This window comes from Calonectris borealis, chromosome 1, assembly GCF_964195595.1.
Source record: "Calonectris borealis chromosome 1, bCalBor7.hap1.2, whole genome shotgun sequence".
NCBI classification, from domain to species: domain Eukaryota; kingdom Metazoa; phylum Chordata; class Aves; order Procellariiformes; family Procellariidae; genus Calonectris; species Calonectris borealis.
In genome coordinates, this window is record NC_134312.1 from 150438032 (window position 1) to 150454717 (window position 16686).

The window sequence follows — 16686 nt, forward strand, 5'->3', positions numbered from 1 at the left end:
ACCTCCAACCGTTGTTCCTTGTCCCTGCTAATTCTTATACCGTAGTTTCTCTCTAGTCTTTGCTAAAACTCATTATATTAATTAGGTATATGAAAGTGATTATAAGCTTGCTATTTTCACTTGTTAATGGATGTAAATTATTTGGCATATAAGTACTTTGTTGTAGTACAACAATCCTGTTTTGTTTCAATATAATTTATAATTATTTCTCCAAATACTCCTATTTAACTTGTGATTTGAATCACTGTTGTAATTCAGAGTATTAGATGTTATATTTTAGAACCAAATAGTCTCCAGAAGTTTCTGAAGTGAAAAAAAAACCTGAAAATACTTTATTAAAAACATGTTTCTTCTGTAATATTTTCAGTGTGACTTTTTGGAATATTTTTTCCTTTTGTATTTCTGAAGTGGTAAATCACTGTCACAGCATTGTTTGAAAATAATAGCATAGCTAAGAATTTCGAGAAAACTGTTTAAAAAAATACTGAACATTCAGAGTAAATATATCTGTAACGTTTGAAAGAACAGAAATTCTGATTATGGTAAACGTACAACTTTACATGTGTCCCTATAGACATGCCTGGGTAAGAGGGAGTTCTGACTGACAGACCACCAATAAAGCTGATACTCTAAGTGTACGAAAATCTAACTAAATGAAATTATTTACAATCTTGAACCATGTCAGTATTTTGAGGAAGTCAAACTAAAATGTGGATGCACTGATGAAATTATTGTGCAGTAAGTTTTGGAGTTACATCCGTTATACAAATGTAGTAGTCATTCTGTATACAGTTGAGAATTTTTTTACAAGCATATGTAAGAAGGCAACAAACACTGTTGAAGAAAAATAGCAGAATCCAAAATTAATTGCTATGAACTGCGTATGAAAATATTATATATACTGTCTAAATGTGTGTTGGTTTAGATTTAACTTGCTATATTTTTTTTTTTAATTGTCCGAGCTCTGCTTGTTTTCTGACCTCTGCATTTTAAGCGTTTGGAGAGTAAAACCACATAAACATGTCATTTTAAATAACAAAATTTAACTATGAAATGGAAAAATGCATTTAAATACTTTTTCCATATACATTTTAGGAAACATATGAAAAATTGCTGAGTGTTCAGAAATACCAAGACCAACTGACAGCTCAAGACCTTCCTCCTCAGAAGGAGAAAAGGTAAACTTCCAGTTTGAATATTGATACTAGTTTTCTTAAAATGCTTCAGTATGTTGTTTTGGCGCTTCTTGTCGTTTCCCACCCTACCTGCCTTTTATTCCACAAACACATTTTCAGACTTTTTCCCTATTCCTTGTCTAATATTTGAATGGTAATTTCAGGTTGAAAAGTCTTTCCTGTAGTACGTATGTGTGAGTGCTCACTTCTCACTGCTAAAATAGGGAAACCCCACCTATTTCTCTTGCTCCTTAATCTTTCCCTGCTCTTTTCAATATTCTGTCCTATATAAAAGTTCTGAAGTGTGATTTGAACATAAGTAGAGAATATCCAGGATTCTGTGTTTCCGTATATGAAGTTTTCTAATTATTTCTTTATTAAAGGTTTTTGAAAAAGGAGGTAAACTCTTTATAAGAAAACAAGGCCTTTTAAAATACCAAGGTAGTTGCTTATCTGTTGGAAAAATCCTAAGGCCTAAAGCTGAGCTCTTTAATAGTCTTTCATTAACTACAGTTCTTGAATATTTTTACTTGAAGAGTTTTTCTTCTAATGGTTTTGAACAGCTAAATCATCAAAACTGTAGTAATTTTAGAAAAGTTTATTTGGTTGGATTTGTTTAAATATCACCATTGTTAGTAACTGAATTTAGTTTCTCTTCTTTTTCCTGTTTAACTTTTCTGGTACGCACAGCAAGCTCTTCAGCTAGTTAGCCACTGGGCAGAAAAGATACATGTCAACCAGAAGACGCTATGGGAGATGCTGCAGTTGCTAGTTTCTTAGTGCATACAGTCAGACTTGTCTTTGAAATGGGTATATGCTTTAAGAGCTGTTTGCTTCTCTTAGGCTGTATTCTTGTTTTTCTATTTTGAAATTTTTTGCAAGGATTTTATGATATATTAGAATATTAAATTAAGCAAGTCTTTAGAAGAAATGGATACAGCTACAAAGTTATGGTTTTGGCATTTACTGCTTCTCTGTATAGTTACTTTTTCACTGTCCAAGTTGTTTTTATCTTTGTTCTTGCTGTGTGTTTTCTAGCCAGTGCTGTTCCAGTTGCACATCATGTTGATTTGTCATTTCTTAATTTCAGCCATTTGTTATTTATGTTAGGAAGAAAAAGGATTAATTTGCTGAGATTATTTCAATTTCTTAAATAATGAAGTTCATGTTTCTTCATGATATAAATAGTGTCCTATGACCCACAGAATGTTTTATCGTAGATTCATGTTAGCTTCTGATGAGACAAGAGAACAAATGAATTTAGTTTCTTGGTGTATGCTGCTGAAAAATAACCTGACTCCTTACAGAGCTCAGCCAGTGGATTTACTGATGTGAAAAATGACCTAAAGCTAGTCAGATTTGAAAGGTTTTTTCCCTGTTAGGTTTGTAAAAGCTCAGAGAATTTGAAGGATTTTTGAGACTTATTTTCCACTCTGGATATGGTACTTCCTCTGAGATTAGCCTGGATAATTTATCTCCGTGTAGGTAGAGGATGGGTGGGAAGGGCTGGTTTGGTTTTTTTTTCCAGAAAATAATCCACTATGGACGCATTCTGTAATACTAACTGTAGGGTTAGGACCTGATCTTGAACTACTTTATAGCTTTTCACGTGTGAAAAATTTCATTGACTTCACTGGAAGTAGCAATATGTAAATGTAAGTATATACTTGAGTCTGTTAGGATTGGAAACTTTTTAAAATTACTGTTAAAACCAACATTGTTTCTAAATAAACGTTTCTCATGCCCTGACTCAGAAAAGCATTAAAACACATACTTAAGAAGAAGTACTACTTAAAATCACGTTCAGAAGGAGTGCTTTTCTGAATCACAGCTTCCTTAATGCTGCTGAAAACATTCATTAAGGATTGTTTCTAAAAAAACTGAAGAGGTAAGAAAGTAGTTACAGCTTTGCCTTAAATTTACCTGCTAAGGTTGGCATGTATGTTTATGGTGGCATTCTGTTCAGTTGGTCACTGCGTATCATACATATTTAACAAAGATTTATTTCAAGCATTGGTTTTTCTTTGTGTTAGCATCTCCATATGAGGCTGTTTTCTTAGAAATTTCTGCTTTTGCTATCAACAGTGCTGTTTCTGTGCTGAGCAGGTCAAGATTACACAGTAGATAGAATATAGTGTCTCATTGCTGCATTAGTACTTCAACTATGTTTACTGCTAGTGGAATTTTTTGTATTGATCAGAAAAGTAAAGACCGGAGGCAGAATTCTGTTACTTTAGAATTTGATTTTAACGTTCTGCCTTTGATTTTGTTCTTTGCTCCTTGTAAACCAAATCTTTCCTAGCAGCAGGAAATTAAGTCCTAAGCTGTGAGGAAGATCGCTTACTATTACAATATTACTGTAGCTCAATCTTGGGCTTCAATAATATGAATAATGCATAACTGATACTCATAATTTTCATGTGGTTAATTCAATACGTGAAGTTACCATCCCTTTCAAAAGACAGATCTTTTTAAAGTAGGCCTTCTCGTGTTTACTATAGGAATGTGATCTGTATTCATTTGTAATGGAAAATGTATTTTTGATCGAAGACTGACTGTATGTGTGGTCCTTTGTGATGTAACTCTAATTGCATGGTTAATTAAAGGGAGAATATATGCGATATTTTAAACAGAAACCTGGCTGGCAGCAGATGGCTGACTAAGATTGAATTGGAAGAAATGTTGTTAGAAAAACTGTCAGATGATGATGTAAGTAATTAATCTTTCTAATCTTAAGGAGGCTTGTCTCTTAAAAATACATACTCTGGGGTGCATTTTTGGATACTGAAAAGGTACTATGTAGAAGCAGGTGCTCTTTGAAAGAATTTTCTTCCTTCTCATGAAGTCTATATATGCTCACAGCACTGTCACATTCATGTTGTCTTGAAAAGTGACCTTTCACTTTTTTTATCTAGCACAGTACAGAACTATTAAGGGTGGCATTTGTTACTAACATAGTTTTAGTTTTTTTCCTGGTAACATTGTGAGGCCTAGAGCACTTGTTCCTTGTTGTCTAATTATGTAGTCAGGAATGGAGTATAGTAACACTTTATAATAGAAATAAATAGTCATTTATTCTAGTTACAGATGAAAAACGGACAGGGCTAGAACCTCTGTTGCTTATTGTAGAGAAGGGGTAAATATTCAAGATGGGAAACATGATGGATTTGTGTAATGGTAAACCTGCACAGAGTTTCTGATTATTTAATCTTAAAAAGGACATGATAGTGATAGAAAAATCGCAGGGGAGACTGATCAGAAATTGGGAGTCCTTCTTCTTAGTGTTTGGCTACAGAATCAAATACCAGAAATAAGGTACAAATCTACATAGATCTGTGGTCTGATACAGATATCTCTTGTTCTTCTTGATGTGAATACTGGGGGGGAGAGGAGGGTTTTGCAGTATTTGCAAACTGTATCACTGTCTAGATTTGGAGTCCTTCTTCACATGTATCTCTGGGAGTAAGACTATTCCTCCTGATAGTCATACACTTTTTTTCTCACTCAGCTTTTTCCTACAGTCCCCTAAACAGCATTAGATTTTGTAACAGCAGGTTTGGTCTATCTGGCCAGCTTCAGTTTTCTTTTGGAAGTGTAAGATTGAATGATAGTACCAGGGAATATAACTTGTCAGAGCATCCCAAGTATTTTCTTACCTAGAAACAGTGTTCTTCAATCTCTTCTCTCCTGTGGACAGCATCATTGCAAAAATAGCATAGCAGCAGCAAATATGCCCTTTGCTCACTTGTCATCCAGAACAGTAACGTGTGATGGCTTCCTTGTCTATGGGTGATGTGAAAAGGTCTGGAGCAGATTGTGGTTCCTAAGCATAAGTTAAGAAATCATTGTTGTAAATTCTCCATCCTGGTATACCCAGGAGACTACCTCTATCTTGCTCACAGTAGAAGCATTTATGACTTCAGTGTTTTCAGTAGCTCCTGCATTTGGAATGGCTGTTTTTCGTTTCAGAGTGCCAGGAACTGCTTGATTTACACTCTGCATCTGTAAAAGTAGACTGCAATAAACTAAAAAAAAACCAAACCAACAAAACAAACAAAACAAAAAAAAAACAATTAAAAAAAAAAAAAAACCAAAAAACCCAAAACCAAAACAAACAAACAAAAAAAAACCACCAAACCCCAAACCTTTTTACATACTGGCCTCTCACATGTAGAATCACAGAGCTTCAGCCTATAGGAACAAACATTGTTTAAATGTATTTGAAATGTCTCGGTATGAGCTACCAGTCTTACCGGCTCAAATTCTTATGTTTTGCCATTGCAGCAAAATTTTCTGTAGTGTTTGCATTATTAAACAAAATCAGAGCTATTGATTTTTTTTTTCCTTTGCACTCTGCAAGTGAAAACTGTTGGAAGCTTTCTTCATCTATAGCCTCTGTGTCATATCATTAGACAGAAGTAGCTTTCTAAGTGATGTCAGAGTTCCAGGGGCTAGTGGTAGGTTACAAGAAAAGTATTAATTTTGTGCAGAAGACTCTGGTAGCAGAGAAAATAAAAATACTTTTAATAACAGCTTGTAAGTAAAGAAAACTTCAAAAATAAGGTTATGATATCTATATGAAAAATCCATTTTAGATGATAGCGTACCTTTATATCCAGTGACCAGCTGTCTAGTGCTCCTGCCAGTAACACTTCATAACAGGACATCCCAGCTTATAGCTCAAATGGGTTAACACAGTGGTGTTTGCTCTTTAATCACATGTTGAAGAACTTTGGAGGGGGGTGTAAGGGGGAAGGAGAACCACACAGTAGCAAAGGATAATTTATTTCAAGAGGTTGCCCTTTAAGTCAAGTATCTCTTGAATTTTTAAATAGCTTGATTGTTCGGTTTTAAAGGAAATCATAAACATTAAAGTAACTCAGCTTGAACAGCCAAAGATAGATAGATAGGTATTTCCTGTATATATTATGAAATATAATCATTTAAGAGGTTCAGTTTAGTGAAATAAAATTATTTCCAAGTCAATGAACATGCTGACTTACTGAAAATGAGGTGAAAATCGTTTCCTTTTGCCATTTTAATAAAACAATAGTAAAAGAATGAAGACCCCCCCCTTCAATGTTTTCTTTTAAAAAAGTGAGATGAACTTCGTTCTGATACAATAATCCTGTATTACAAAGGGATTGGTTATGCCTTGAATTAAAGTTTCATTATTGCCTGAAGAAAGAACTAGGTATCTTTAGTCACACAGAAAATGATGCATCTGCATGCTGTTCTTAAACCAGCATGTAGGTGCAAAAGTGTCATCTTGTCAGGAATCGTCAATAAAAGTGAAGTAGGAAAGATCAATTATATAAAAATAGAAAGTTTTAGCAAATGCAATTACACTTGCATCCTTTAATGAAGTCTTGTTGTCTACAGTATTCAAGATTTATTCAACTCTTACAAAAATTGATGACGTTGCCATGTGGTAACATCGAGGAGAAGTATATACAAAAGTTTTCCAAAGTTGTTCCTGCGCAGTTGCAAAAGATAGTTATTGAGCCCTTGAAGTATGATGAGCGAGGAGTGGCCTTCAGCACTGGTGAAGGTAATCATTTCAAGTTCGCTGGTAATGATGCAGGATTTTTTCCTCTTCAAACTACTTTATAGTATGTACAACACTGCTGAATGTGTCACTACTTTTTATATTCTTATGTGTATATCGCATGTATACTTGTTAATTATGTTATGGCATACTAAGTTATGACATGGCCTGGTAATAAAGTGGAAGTTTTTGGCACAGAGTCTATCAACTGTTAGTTTGTATCTGTATTTCTATACAATAGTACCCCTCTGTAGAGAGGACCCCGTTCTACCTGTTATAGGATACAAAAGGACTTTCATTGCTGGCAAGAGTTGACTGTTGAACACAAAGGGCGCGGGACTGAGGGAGCACAAACACATATGGAGAATTCCATGGATGTAACAGTGTTGTCGCTTAATATAAAAGCGGCATGCTTAGACCACTAAGTAACCTTTATCATGACTTTTGTAGGCAGTCCAGAAAAGGAGAGTTTTGAAAATGCAAAGAATAAATAGCAAGGCATTTGGATATCTAGACAGCCTAGTGTTGTGGTTTAACCTGGCAGGCAGCCAAATACCACGCAGCCGCTCACTCACCCAGTGGGACGGGGAGAGAATTGGAAGGGTAAGAGTGAGAAAAACTCGTGGGTTGAGATAAAGACAGTTTAATAAAACAGAAAAGGGAAAATAATGATAGAATATACAAAATGAGTGATGCACAATGCAATTGCTCACCACCCGCGCTGACTGATAACCAAGTAGTGATCTCTACTTCCTGGAACACGCTTACCATTCATATACTGAGCATGACGTCACATGGTATGGAATACCCCATTGGCCAGCTGGGCTGGCTGTCCTGACTATGTTCCCTCCCATCTTGTGTACCTAGCTCAGTCAGTAGGCACGGGAGCTGTCCTTGGACTAGGAGGGCACTTAGCACAAACTGAAAACATCAGTGTGTTATCAACATTCTTCTCATACTAAATCCAAACCACAGCACTAGGAAGAAATTTAACTCTATCCCAGCCGAAACCACAACACCTAGGAAAATGCAAAGAGGGAATTCCTAAATTTTTTAAAAAAGTGGACGAACCACAGCTAGCATTATGGATCAGAGACGGGAATCGGTTATTGGTACTGAGACAGAGGGGATGTTAGAGAAAAGCCGTGAAGGTCTCCATATCTTCTAAACACGGGCTGCTTACATTTTCAGTGGAGGGACGTGTAGTGGAAGAATGATATGATATATGGTATGAGTGATTGCCTAGAAAAAATAATGTAGCAACAACATGGATAGGAAAGTCTGACGACTTTCTGGACAAAGCATATGCGCATGCACATACTTTATATCTATGCTGTACGTTTAAGAGAAATCTTAGTCAGAGATGACATGTATTCGTAAGCAGCAGGCAGCAGATGATAATAACAAAGGTCGCAGAGAATTTGAGGGGCAAAATGGCTAGAGAGCTCTGTTCTAGCTGGGTTGGCTTCAAGATGATGTGATGATAACGAGATGTGAGAGCACCAAACTGGGATTTAATCCACTCTTGTTTTCAATAGTGTCTTCAGAACAGTAGTTATTGAAGTTTGGTAAACATGCAACCCATGTTATTTAAGAAAAGCCATCAGATTTTGTAAGTTCAGGAACAGTCTTGTTTGTGTCCCATCACCGCCCTAAATTAAGAAAAATGTCTAATTTGTTTCATAATTCCTTTATCAGAATTATTGCTTCCTTTGTGCTACAGAAGATTGGTCTTAGGCTTTAGCACAGGATTTTGTCATGGTTTAATTTGAAGCTAATGCACTTAGAGAGAACTAAGTTTAAGTAGTAATTTCTGAGGAAACTATGCTACATGATGCATAGGCATTGCTTATACCAGTGTAATTAAAGTGTTAACTTTTTCCATGTGAATATTCTTAAACTTCTGTACCTTTGTATGATTTTATAAGGTATTTTAATATTACTAGAAATTGTACTTACGGTAAATGTAGGTGTTCAACAAACTGTTCATTTTCATATACTGTGACATCACTAGGTGAAGAAAGTGTCCTGATCTACTGAAGTTATGGGAAGTAGAGTGTTACGTTTGCCTCCTCCCAACACATGCTTCTCTCCCCCCATCTTAATAGACATTGATTAAAATATATTAAAAGCTAGTTGTTCACTGTTTGTATTTAATTCCTTCTCTTCAATTTTTTTTTTTTTGTTACCTCAGTCTGCAAAAAGAAACAGCTGGTACTGTATTGAGATTTGCTTAACTTCTTGGGCAGTTGAAGTTCTGTAGAATATTGAAGCCTCATAACAGATTGGTTTTAATTCCTTTAAGGTAAAAGAAAAACCGCGAGAGCTACTGCAGTAGTTTATGACAATGGGACTGGAAAAATTACAGTGAATGGAATAGATGTTTTACATTACTTCCCAGTGCTGCAGGACAGGTGAGAGCACTGTGAAATGCTGTATTCTTACTGTACTTAAATTATTCCACCAAAAGTCATGCCATGCAATTAGATTTTGGTGTTGTGATCCACAGAATTGATGCTATGTTCTTGTTTCTGTATAACTATCTGTTTTATGAAAATTGGTCTTGCTTTTCCTCCTAGTTCTCAGGAGTCAGTAGTATAAGAACTAATAGGTAAGCCTTGCTCTGTGTTTCTTGTCTCTCCCTTTCTGAAGGGGTGCAAAAACCAAGAGCACAGACTATTTGCATAGTTCAAATTTTGGTCCACTTAGAAAGGGCTTGCAGTTTATTTTAAAAATAAATAAATAATAAACAGTGTCTTTAAGTGTTTCCTGAGAGATTTGCAAATTGTATGCATGTGTAATTACTCTGGCATACAGTAACATAGTGGAAGCAAACAAGGTGAAACACTTCATGTAAAGCTTCAGATTTTGGAGGATGTGCACAGTCTGATATAGAGAAGACTTCTCATAAGGCTGACATAAGAAGGTTTCTATCTCTTACGTGACTTTTATATTGTGGTTTCTGAGCTCAAGAATAAAGTGAGAGATTGCTCAGTTTGAATATCCAGAGTTGGCGGATCTTGGCATCTATAAATAATTAATGAAACAAAAGTAATTGTAAAACTGAACTTAAAATACTTACCACTGGCAGTTTGAATATGCTCCTAGCTGCTAATTTCTCATTTATTTAGTTTATTTAGGAAATTAGAGATATGAATGCCTTTCTGGATCTCTGTCTGAAGTTAACTGTGTTTTTGTATATACTATGGTAAGAAATGTACATAGCATGTAACTTTATGTACATGTATATATTTAATTTTTATTATTATGATTATTATTTTTTATTTTTAGAGAACAGTTGTTGTTCCCTTTCCAGTTTCTTGACAGAGTTGGAAAACATGATATGGTTTGCACAGTCTCTGGTGGAGGAAGATCTGCACAGGCTGGAGCAATACGTTTAGCATCTGCAAAAGCCTTAAGGAGTTTTGTGACAGAAAAGGAGGTGGAATTCATGAGGCAAGGTAGGAATTGAAATTATTTCAATGTTTCTTGATGTGTTTCTGGTAATTAACTGAATTAATACAAGGATCATTAAGGATCAGATAGTGCAAATTTGAGTAAATAATCCCAGTGAAACCTTCTATATTGTATGAAAGGGATCTGCATTTATTTATGAATTGTTTTCACTTGTTTCCTAGCATCCTTTGTGTACATTTTGGATGACTTCCTGAGCATTTTTCCATCTGTTCATGACCTCTCTTAGGTCTATTAACCAGCTTATATTGCCTCAACATAGAATCATGAAACATGAATGTATATTCATTAACAAATAAATCTGGATCAGGCATTAGTGAGCCGTAAGGTACTAAGATTGTATTTTGTTTTGCTTGGTTAGTCATATCTTGTTCATGTTTAAAAAAGTTTTATTCTTGAACTTAAACATTAGAGGGTTAGCTTTGAAGGGATAGAAATGAGCATAAATTACATGCAACTAGCCAGACTGAAGGAGCTTCTTTCCTCTTTTGCTTTATTTAGAGTTTACAAGTTACCTAGGATAAGATAGAACTTATTTGGATAACTGCAGTATTTGATGCTTCTCAGTGATTAGATGCGATACTGTTTCAGCTAATACAGAATTATGAACAGTGAGCTTTTAACTATGTTCTTTCTGGACTAGTAGGGCGAATACCTGCATGTATTACTGGCACAACAGCTATGATTTTTTCACTCTATTGCCATCCGTGGAAGTAAAGTTATCTTCATGCTAGTATCTTTGCAACAAGTTTCTTTGATTATAGTTTTTCACTACTGACAAGTATGACTTGCTAGGAATACCCCCGTATACTGACATTGTAATGAGTTGGGTATATCTGTAATGAAATCAGCATAATTCTGAACATGTTTTGGACATTGCCAAATATACTTTGGAAACACTAAGCGCGCCTTAAAGCAGTTGTCTCCAAAGTGGGTTGTGTGCGCCCCGGTGTTGCGCAAGATGATCCACTGGGGTGCAGGAAGAAAATCTAAGTTTGGAGACTGTCGCTCTAAAGGCGTAAGCAATATAGATATAAAAAAATGTGGATTTTTTTAGTGGTTTGTAAAGTAAAATATGAAGAAAGTTCAGTTACTAAAGAAAAGTTAAAATGTTAGAGGATCTGATGGAATTCCTTTCAGTGTGTTCTATACTGAACCCTTACCCTTCTGGATGTTACAATTCATATGCAAAGTTATTGGTTGCCTTGAATCTCCCACATGTAGTATATCTGTAATATTAACTAATAACAGTAAACAAATGGGTGCTTTTCTGTGTTTTGTAGCTGGACTACTAACAGTTGACCCGCGTGTGAAGGAACGGAAGAAGCCTGGTCAAGAGGGAGCCAGACGGAAATTTACCTGGAAAAAGCGTTAAGTCTGAATATTTAAAGAACAACAGAATGATAGCAGAATTTCAAAACATACAGGATTATGATTTAAAACTATTGTATAAATCTATTTAGTAATAAAGACATTTTCCATTATAACTACTGTGTTTTCTCTTTTTGAAAAGCAACAAACAACTTTCTTTAAATTTATTTAAAATTTTGGAAAATTGTGGTGTGATTTGCCAGAATGCTAAATCTAAAATAGTAACTTGAGTGCCAACTTTGCATCTTAGTTCCACTGAAGTCAATAACAATTTATGAAACTGTTGGTGGATTATAACTTTTAAAAATCAGTCTATTTGTTTAGTGACTTGACTGTCTAAATTCTGGAATTAGGCAGCTCCGAACTTTGACATGCCTCCCTCTTTGCCTCACAGGTGTCAGAGGATGTGACAACTTCCCACCTAAACTATGGTGGAGTTGAGAAACTAGCAAGAATGGTACTGACAATCGAGGGGATGTTGAGAGAGGAACAGTCACAGAAGATAACCTTTGCTTATGGAATCTGTTGTCTCCAGGATGCCTCCCTAGGTTAAGTAGGGAGTGATTCAGAGCAAGTACCTAAATTTAGGTGCTCTGAATCACGCTCTGGAGGAGTCAGATTTTCTCTTCTTTCCCCAAATGCAGAAAGAGCTGGGGGGACTAGGCTGAAGTTAATCTTTTAGAATACTCTTCTCCACCCCTTAAATCTCAAGGGGCCTGATCAAGGAGGCGTGTTCCGAATATGGCTAATGCATAAAGATAGCATTGGACTCTTTGCCAAATACAGTCATAACTTTTCTTTTTTATAATCAGAAGCAGGAGGTGATGACAGTGCGGCCCACCTCCTGTCTATAATTGTAGCGTTCCAAAATAGATTAGTGGTTACAGCACTCACCCAAAAGTGCAAGGTTTTGATTTATTGCCAACTTCCTTCCTGGGACAGAGGTCAAATACACAGAGCTTCCAAGGAAGAGCATATCCTTCATCTTTCCTGTAGGAACTGGGCAACAGCAAGAAAGAGTATAAGGTTCATCTCACCAGGAGAAAGCAGAAGATAAAAATTCAACTCAGTAGTTTTAACAACAGGGCACCTTCCAGCTTTCTTTTAATTTAGAAGATTTCAGTACTTGGAATTCTTCCTCCCCAGCCAGATTCTCCAAGTGCTAGAGTATCTGCCCTGCTTCTTATTTGCTGTAGGTTATACCAAAAATATTACACGTCAGAGGTAACAAAAGGTGCTAGCAGGTCACCACAGGTGTTAAACGACTATGAGGGATCTGTTCGGGTCATTATTTTCCTGAGCACTATTCAAGAGGGGGCAGCAAGTAAATAGGCCTCTTGAACTGAGTAAAACAGAGAAGGTTAGAAACCGGGTATGCATCCTTGACTGATGTGTTTCTGATTCCTTACTCCCCAAAGCCACTCTGTGCTTCTTTTTAACTCTTTTTCCACGAGAATACTCAATAAACTTGGCCAAGATTTCTCATTGCTAAGGTAGTTCATCTCGATCAAAATATGTGACTCTACAACTACCTGAAAGGAGGTTGTTAGCGAGGTGGGTGTTGGTCTCTTTTCCCAGGTAACAGGTGATAGGATGACAGGAAATGGCCTCAAGTTGCCCCAGGGGAGGTTTAGGTTGGACATCAGGAGAAATTTCTTCACTGAAAGAGTGGTTGAGCATTGGAACAGGCTGCCCAGGGAAGTGGTTGAGTCACCATCCCTGGAGGTATTTAAAAGGCGTGTAGGTGTGATGCTTAGGGACATGATTTAGTGGTGGACTTGGCACTGTTAGGTTAACGGTTGGACTCGATGGTCCTAAAGCTCTTTTCCAACCTAAATAATTCTATGATTCTATGACTCGTTAAGTTGAATTCAACAGCTGAGGCAATTCACCTGACTCTTCGAAAAATAAATGGGGGGTGACATGAGACATGTTTTACACTAAGGCAATTACAAAATGGCTTAATTAGCATTTCTGCTAATTTAACTCTGAATTGTTTGTGTGTAGCAAAATAACTCTATATCATGTTTCAGTATAAGCTGTGACTTGTAATAAAAGCGTTCAGTAAATATCCATGCTGGGACAGGTACCTAAGGATTCTTTTGACATGCTTACATACCAAAATGTACATAAGCCTATGGGCTTAAATGAAGGTGCTAGCTGAAGAAGATGTAGGAGGATATTAAATTTTTTATCTTAAGACAAAAGAAAATTGATCAGTTTGATCATATCCATTTTCCTACCTCATTATTAGGCAATAAAGCTGCAAGTGCAACAGCATATCAGTACTTTCAATGTACAAAGTCTTCCATTGTGTTTTAAGGATTTCTTAACGTACCTTCCAAAAAAGTATGGGCACAGCCTTTGGTGTTTAGACCCAGCAAAAACCTCAGATAGGGTAAAGCTTTAGAATTTATCACAACTTTTTAGGGAAGTCCCTAGAAATACTAGTTAATGCTGTGCAATCAGGTCACTTGCTTCATAGCTACTTGCTCTGGCTTCCAACTGTAATTCTGGAACTGAGCCAAAAGAGAGAAGCATTTTGAAAAGAAAACAACTGAATGGTACATATTTTTTACATTTTTCACTTGTATGAAGTTCCTCTCAATCATCTGCAATACATGTCAACTTTTAGGAGTTAGGAGATGAAATAATTCTATTAAGAAGGACTGTTTCTGTAGTGTTAAAGCTGATCAAAAGGTGAGACTAGCATTTTTTTCACTCATTTTTACAGATTCATCAGAACTGAAGTATCTTATGGGAGAACCAAATAAGGAAATTTCACTGGGGTTCTTAATTTTGGTTTGTGACAGCAGCACAGTAGTAGAAGCAGATTATCAGTTTGAAAAATCTGTTCTGACTTCCCGTTCCTCTCATTCCCTTGCATTCCCACAGTTATTGAAAGAAGCGGTCCTGAACACCCACCTACTAACTGTGTCCGAGTCTTCTGGGTCTCAGTTTTGAACCACTTGCAGTGTGGACCAACTTACTTTGCCAACAAGATTTCAGAAAAGTGTCCTGATTGAATATACCAAAGTATAAGGTGCTTACACTTTAAACATTAAAATATTTTCTGAATGTGGGAAAAAAGAAATAAGCCGCCTTCTGTGTTTTCTGGTCAATGTATGTAGTGATTCATACAGGCTGTTTGTTTTTTTTTTTCCTCCACCACATTGATATTTTGCTTTGAATTAAGATACCAAAATTGTCTTTTAAGACAAATGGAATATATCTATGCCATCGATTTCTGGTAATTGTCACATTTCTTTAGTGTAGAAACCAGTCAGTCAGAAGGTAAAGCTGTAAGGATGTTTCTGTTTTTTATTAATGCTGCTATGTTACCACAAGATGGAGCAGTTTGCAATCTAATGAAACGAGCTATTTTCAGAAGTGGTATGTAGATACTTGAGAAAGAAATTATGTGGAATCTTCCTCATAAATAGTGATTTTTTTTAACAACAGATTAATATGAAAATAAATGTATTGGGTTTCAAAAGGGTAGATTCAGATTATCTTTCCAGGATTTCTTTCTCCTGACAAGAGAAACAAATTTTAGTGAGAAATAATAAATGTCAGTTAATGCTAGTTTTCAGCAATCTACTTTCAATGTATAAGTAATACCTTCAAATTAGTATTACAACATTATGCTAAGAAATGCCAGCTGATGTGTGAAGCTTGGAAATGGTACAGTAACATTGTGCCAGTCATCACAAAGTTAAAATCACAGAATCACAGAATGGTTTGGATTGGAAGGGACCTTCAAAGGTCATCCAGTCCACTCCCTCTGCCGTGGGCCGGGACATCTTCAACTAGATCAGGTTGCTCAGAGCCCCGTCCAGCCTGACCTTGAATGTTTCCTGGGATGGGGCATCCACAGCTTCTCTGGGCAATCGGTGCCACTGTCTTACCACCCTCGTAAAGAATTTCTGCCTTATGTCCAACCTAAACCTACCCTTAGCAATCTCATACTAATCATATACATAACTAATAAATATAATTATTTAGATAAAATGCCAGAAACTGCTTTTGGCTAAGGGGAACGGGATGTGTTATTGAAACTGCATTTTATCTGTATAGTTTCATAAAATCCTTGTGCATATAGAAATTAATTTTCACAGTATTCTGTGATATTTTATATAGATAAAAATTCATGGGTTGGAATTGGAAGCAAATGCTCTGCTAGCAGCCAGTGGGCATCAGCTGCAGTAGCTTACTAAATTTCCTGCAAACACATGTGAACACAAATCACTGCCCGTGTACCTGCCCATATAAACAGAACAGCGTGGGAGAAGAACAAAACATGGAAAAAAAAAGGGCAATAATGGTTTTAGACCTCGTATTGCTTAGCATCCACCCTGAACTACTATGTCAGCGATCACCTTCACTGTTAGTTTTCAGTATTAAATAACGGAATATTGAAGTCTTTCTGGTGGGCAATTCCAATTCCACCTGCCACTAGTTACCAGCCGCATCAGCATTAATGGGTGCTCCTCTGCTTGGCTGGGAAGTTGATAATTTTGAAAGAAAAAAGCCTTGAGTGTTCCACAGAGGAGGTCTGTATTTCAACACGCTAAATCTTTAAGGCATTCATAATGTGTGCTGACCTTTTCTTCATCATTTGAAGAAACGTCGTATTCAGATGCTGACAATACTGACATAATAAATAATGTAAGCAGAGTGGTATGTGCTTGCCACAGACTAGTACATCACAGAAGCAATTTCAGACTAACAGGTGATTAGCAGGAGATACACGATGATATGCTATGCTTTCTGAAAGTGCGGTTTTGCCTCCGAGACCAACAAAGCAAATTCCCCTCTGTTCCAGGAGTGGTCCCCGATATCTTCCTGCTTGCCTGGTCACACTTTCTCTTAGTAACTGCTGTTTCTCACAAGACACGGTGATGCCAAGGTAATGGTGATTGCACCAGTGGTACCAGGGGAGAATGATTTAAAAAACTCCAGCATGTCTTGGTACAGTCCTTATTTCAAGTCCCAGAGTAGCCCTGCAGGATTTGGATTGGTGGTGCCTCTAAAATTTTGACCTTATATACGTTATGCCTTGAGTGCTGGATTGCATATAGGCAGTGGCATATAATGTAACAGAAGTTTTAGAGGAAA

At 36.5% G+C, this 16686-nt stretch overlaps 1 protein-coding gene across 5 annotated transcripts in view; it reads left to right on the top strand.

Moving 5' to 3' along the window:
- The window catches only part of MRPS9 (mitochondrial ribosomal protein S9), a 35147-nt gene extending 23463 nt beyond the window's left edge, over window positions 1-11684 (top strand). For 2 of the 5 annotated variants that reach the window (XM_075136102.1, XM_075136118.1), the window contains exons 6-11: window positions 1096-1178; window positions 3782-3884; window positions 6558-6726; window positions 9029-9137; window positions 10015-10184; window positions 11481-11684. In XM_075136102.1, the coding sequence (XP_074992203.1) occupies window positions 1096-1178; window positions 3782-3884; window positions 6558-6726; window positions 9029-9137; window positions 10015-10184; window positions 11481-11572 (726 nt within the window). In that variant the 3' untranslated portion in view covers window positions 11573-11684. The remainder of the gene's footprint in view (window positions 1-1095; window positions 1179-3781; window positions 3885-6557; window positions 6727-9028; window positions 9138-10014; window positions 10185-11480) is intronic. The other 3 variants (XR_012670777.1, XR_012670781.1, XM_075136110.1) reach the window with 3 other exon arrangements.
- Window positions 11685-16686: the final 5002 nt, after the last annotated feature.